The 5,574-nt window shown below is 40.8% G+C and overlaps 1 protein-coding gene across 1 annotated transcript; it reads right to left on the bottom strand.

The window, feature by feature from the left end:
• Positions 1 to 2,007: 2,007 nt before the first annotated feature.
• LOC147601361 (uncharacterized) lies at positions 2,008 to 5,091 on the bottom strand. Its single transcript, XM_086745314.1, has 2 exons — positions 5,009 to 5,091; positions 2,008 to 3,353 (listed from the first exon to the last, which is right to left on the bottom strand). Exon 2 carries the CDS (start codon positions 3,302 to 3,304, stop codon positions 2,354 to 2,356), a length of 951 nt encoding a protein of 316 aa, XP_086601440.1. The 5' UTR covers positions 3,305 to 3,353; positions 5,009 to 5,091; the 3' UTR covers positions 2,008 to 2,353.
• Positions 5,092 to 5,574: the final 483 nt, after the last annotated feature.

Below are 5,574 nucleotides of genomic sequence, written 5' to 3'. Positions count from 1 at the left end.
GAGAATACATGTTCTATCATTCTTTGTCTGGCTAAAGGCACAAATTCTTGCCGAGTGTGTTGCCTTAGTGAGTATTTAGGATAATCCATGTAACTAGTGCCATTATTACCGACTGTTTTGGGGAAAATAGCAGGTTTTCTATATTACTGGTAATGAACAGTCTTTGATCTGCTGGCCTTCTTGGAAAGACTGTATTCTGATGAGCTGAATATACAATGACTTGCAATGATTTACCTGTCTTCAACTTGTTACAGGGCCATGATGGATTTTGGGGTAATACTGCTTCTTTTTTAAGCAAAATATATTGTAGGAGTATATTTAAAAGTATTATGATCAACCGTACTGACTCTGGCTGGGATGAACCTAATTTTCTTCATAGCAGCCTCTATGGTGCCGTGTTCTGTATTTATGACTAAAACAGTGTGGATAAAACAGTAGTGTTTTGGTTTTGCTGAGCAACATCTGCACAACATCAAGGTGGTTTTTTTCCCACCCCCAGTGAGTAGCCTGGGTGTACACAAGAAGCTGGGAGGGGACACAGCTCAGACAGCCAACCTGAACTGACCAGAGATATTCTATACCATATAATGTCCTGTGCAGCAATAAGAGCTCATTGAATGGAGGAAGAAAGCAAAATATTAATAGTTATGGTGTTTGTCTTCCCAAGCAAGCATCACACGTGCTGAGGCCCTGCTTCCTAGGAAGCGGCTAAACATCTGCCTGCTGATGGGAAGTAGGGGATTAACTCATTATTTTCTATGCTTGCACGTGCAGCTTTGCTTCACCTATTAAAATGTCTTTTTCTTGACCCATGAGTTTTCTTGCTTTTGCTTTTCTAAATCTCCCCTCCATCCCACGGTGAGAAGTAGGCAAGCAACTGGGAGGGTGCTTAATGTCTGCCAGGGTCAACCCACCACATGAACCAACCTTGTGATTAAAACTAAAATCGAACTTGTCTGACAAACCAAGTGGCACCAGATAAAGTGTAACCTGCCATTGACTATTTGCACTCCCTTCATTTGCCCCATGATTTAGCAGTAAACAAACGAAAGGTAGCATCCCTGAAGTTCCCCAAGTCCTACTTGCCTTTGAAAGACAGCTACATCAGCTCTCTTCCAGTTACCTGAAAATTGCCTAGTCTTCAAATATTATTAAAAATAAACAGTTCACGTTCAGAGAGCTCCTTACCCATTTCTTTTTATGCTTTTATGTGTTATAATTCTGTAAGATCTTCTCTTTGGTATTGACCATATTTATAGTTAGAAATAAAGTATGTTTCTGTGGTTGCAAGATGCAGATATCCCACTTCTCTTCAGTTTATTAACTGACTACTTATTTCCTCAGAACTGACTATTTACTCATTCTTTTCTTTTTACTAAAACTTTACCACTCCTAGGATTTCACAGGTTCTTATTTTTTGAATTTACTCTTTTCAGTCTTGCTGCCTGTTCCCTTTGGTTTTCCTTAATTGCCCATGTTTTCCAAGAGCTGATTTGTACTCATGTCTATTCATGCCACTATATTTTCCATTGTGCAGAAAAGCCTCTCCATGTTATTCTATTCCCAGTAACAATCAAGTGTTTAATGCTATGCTGAATGAAATCAATAGACCAGCTCTCAGGAGGGAACCATGCAATAAGGAAAACTGTCAAAAACGCATGCTATGCATTGTTACCTTTAGCAGCCTTCCATCCAGTTACTACCTGGTTGTGCTATTTAAAATGTGACAAAAATTCAGTGCTCTCATGCTCCTAGATATTTTTTCATAATTCATTAACAAAACCTGCAGTCATTCAGACAGCGTGCCATTGCTCAGCATTACTTTCTACCTCAAGAGTTCCAACTCCTAGGGCTTTATAAACACCAAATGGAAACTAGTCCCAGCCTCAAACATTTTGCACGATATTATCCAATTGTCTGTCTTAAGTGTCACAAGAAAAGCAGAGACACTTCATTTCTTTGAACAGATAATCCACTAAGGCATTGCACCGCACAGAATTCATTAGAAGAAGAACATTTTTTTTATTTTGTGCTAGACAACAGGGGGTGCTCCTGGAAAGAAATTAAGCACAGAAAAGCATAACAGGCAAGTGACGCTTCCAAATATACCAGACTCATCTTCAAGCAGTTTTTTCAGTGCTGGATCTAGTACAAAGCTGTGTGTTAATGGACTTGCTGGTATTAGCTGTGGATTTTCTCTGTGTTGATGTCCCTGTGTTCCTTCACAGGTTAGTTTCTTTCCACCAGCATCTGCAATTATATTGCAGGCTTAAATGTTCCAGGTGCTCCAGTTGTTTTGTTGTTCCAGATCACTACTGTGTTATGGAAAAGTATCTTATCAAGACAGCCTCTTTCAGCATGGCAGAAACTGATGGTTAAACTGGCTGCAGTAGTTAGTTTGCCAGAATTTCATTACAGCCCTTGCTAGTGCTTTACAAAATCTGGGACGTTCTTCACCTGCCCTCACCCACTGGGGTAGTTCAAGCTGAATGGCATCAACAGTGCCAGAACTACGGGAACCAAAAGTCTTTGTTATGTATCCACCACTATAATAGCTCCCATTATTTGGGCTAGGGTTGGATGGAGAAGGCACACAAACGTAACTGTTACTTTGTTCTTCAATATATTTACCCAAACTTCTTTTCCCTGCTATCAAAGTCTCAGAAGACACGTTGACTAGCTGACTGGCCAGATGCCTAATTGAGGAACATGATGCAGAAAAAACACCTGAGTTGAGGGAATTTTTGGAGAGTGTGTAACCTAGTTCTATCCACCCTTCAGGATGTGCTTGTCCATGGATATCGAGAATCAGGCCCCCTGTCATCTGCGATTTTGCAGTGGTCAAAAATCCCATGTACTCCTCCCAGGCCTGTTCCGCTTGTGGAATTCCAAAGGAGGCTTCTTCCTTTTTCCTGTTAGCATCCATCTTGAACCTCTGTAGGTGGTTTATAATGATATGTGGAAAGAAGCCATCAGTAATTTTGTTGATTTCTTCAGCAAGAGCCTGAGCCACCTCTATAGTATACCTGTCTTGGTTGGTAGACACTTTGCATTTCTTATCATTTCGAATATGTCCAGGAGGACACTCATGAGAGAAAATACAAGAGGATGTCTTTGCATCCCAACAGGCAGCCTCTCGATCAGGGATGTCTTTGGGTTCCATTGACCCACCATGTGGGACAGAGAGAATCAGGCTCATGTTGCCCACTTGATATTCTGTGAAATTATTACGACCAAATATAATGTCTTTGGTGCCAGTGGCTTTCAAAAGCAAATATAAATTGGAAAGGAGGAACAGATACATGTTTTTCACTTGCTGCTGGAAGACTTGGCAATGTGGAATATATCCATACCTACACAAAAGTCAAAAGACAGATTTTAGATTCCTTACAGCTGGGAACACATGAGACTGTTCAGCTGCTGTTGGAATAATTAGTTACTGATTAACCTATATTAATTTTATTCCATGTAGCACAAAGAAGAAGAGTACTTATATGAGAAACAGAAATGAATAGGGCACTTAGTTTGGCTAGATGTAATTGATGACAGTGTTTCCAAAAGACAGGATTCTCCCAGAATAACAGGGAAAGGGAAATTGTAGGTTACTGGGCCTCCTTCATTTCCCCAGAAAGCACAAACACTATTTGATCATCCTTGTCTGATCCCAGAGAATCACTAGATCCCAGCAAAACATTTGAAATTTTTATTTTTCACACCAAAGCCTCCCTTTTTTTTCACCTCTGAAATGTAAGAAAATTCTAACAAAATTTGATAGAACATCTGTATCTCATTGACCTGTGTGAAATATCTTTCTGTTATCCACATGGTAACAGACACTGGAGGCGATGTGAGCTCAAACCATCACTGGACTTGACTAAAATAACACACACTGATAAAAATTGATTGCTACCAAGCTCTATCTCTACCTATGCTCCAGGCTGAGTTAATTTGATAGCATTATAGATAGGTACCAGTGAGTGCATAAAGGAGTGACCGTATTCTCTTTAGTTTTCAAGTCTCCATTCACTTCAAGGGAGCTAAGATATTTTTAAGCCCTAACTAACTCTGCCATTTTTTGGAAAGCTGGAATTCAGCAAGATGCTGACAGTGCTTTCTGGTTTGAAGGCATTACGTATCTAGAAAGATCATAGTCTTAAATGTAACTGTGTTGGATGGATGTAAAATAAGTGAGTAAAATTGGTGAAGAGCAGAATAAAAAAGGATACTTTTAATTTCCATGAATAAAAAAAAAACCTCTCAGTCCAGGCCAGATGAGGAATATGTGAATGGATGCATTTGCAGGTGAGGCAGGCTGCTCTGTTGTCTGTCCTGCCATTATGTCACCTGCAGAAATGCAGAGGATGAGAGGAGCAGACAAGGGAGAGAGTAAGAAAGAGTATCTGCAAGAATCTGTCCACAACAACTGGCCTGAAAGCATGCATGAGAGCAGCCAGTAATACTGAAAGGAGACAGGGTGCAGTATGGAAGCACCCTCACATCAGCCGTCTACTCTAAGAAAAGGAGAGGGCAATTTCACCCACATAATGCAGCAAAATATTATTTTCCTGCTATGAGGGAATCCTGCTTGCTTTTTTAGAGACAACCTCTGCTACCCACTGAGCTGGTCCACACTGAGGAGCCTGTACACAAAAAGCAAACATTTGTCTTCCTCTCTTCTTTCTGGGCTGAAAGTCCTGTAAAAGTCTGTGAGCTGGAATCAGACCCCTGAGATCTAGTTTTCCTTCAGAGCATGATTAACAGATTTTTTAGTTTCTTTTCCTTTCAGTTAAAAGATCCTTTTACTTGAGCAACTGGCTTAAAAAAACTTTTGTCAAAGTCCTTGTATAGTTCATGCTTCCCTAGATCTCCCTGAGACACAGAACTTCACCCGCTAGTGAACACTACCAGAAATGATGGGAAAAGGAATATTTTCAAGCATTATTCAAAATCCCTTTTCTCAGAAAAACAGACTGCACATGCAGAGTGTGTAAGTCTAGGACTAGCTTACCTCAGGTGCAGTGAGGCCCCACACCAAGTTAAATCCACAGCAACAACTCCCAGGTGCTGCTCACCTGCCTCGGCAGGACTCAGGTCTCCCTCGCCTCAGGCTCTGAGCTTAAACATGACACAGCTGTTCCTTCCCCACCGCCTGCCAAACTGTTTGCTGTCATCCCTGGCAGTTTGCTTGTCCTTTTGCAACTTCTTGTTAATGATTGAATCAAGCTGTTAATGATACTAGATTGTGCCTTAAAGATATATGGAGAGAGAGCTCTGGATAATTCCCAAACTGGAAGAAAGTTGCCTCAGCACGGCTAAGGCTCTGGGCAGACTTAGAGAGTCTGGAGGAACTCGATGACCCTAGACTGGTTTAAAGAGTTTTCTGGACAACACACAAGGGATACAGAGGACAAATGTTAAGTCACAGTACTATAGGCTAGAACTGCTATCCTGGACTTCATCATACCAAAACACACAGCTTTCCAAAGGATTTTAACTCAAAGGGATAGTGTTCAGAGAAGCACAGAAGCACCTGAAGCTAGGAGGAATATACTATAAAATGTACCTGCTTTTCTT

This window comes from Chlamydotis macqueenii, chromosome 3, assembly GCF_036417535.1.
Source record: "Chlamydotis macqueenii isolate bChlMac1 chromosome 3, bChlMac1.mat, whole genome shotgun sequence".
Taxonomy (NCBI): Eukaryota; Metazoa; Chordata; class Aves; order Otidiformes; family Otididae; genus Chlamydotis; species Chlamydotis macqueenii.
This window is presented reverse-complemented; position numbering and strand designations above follow the sequence as displayed.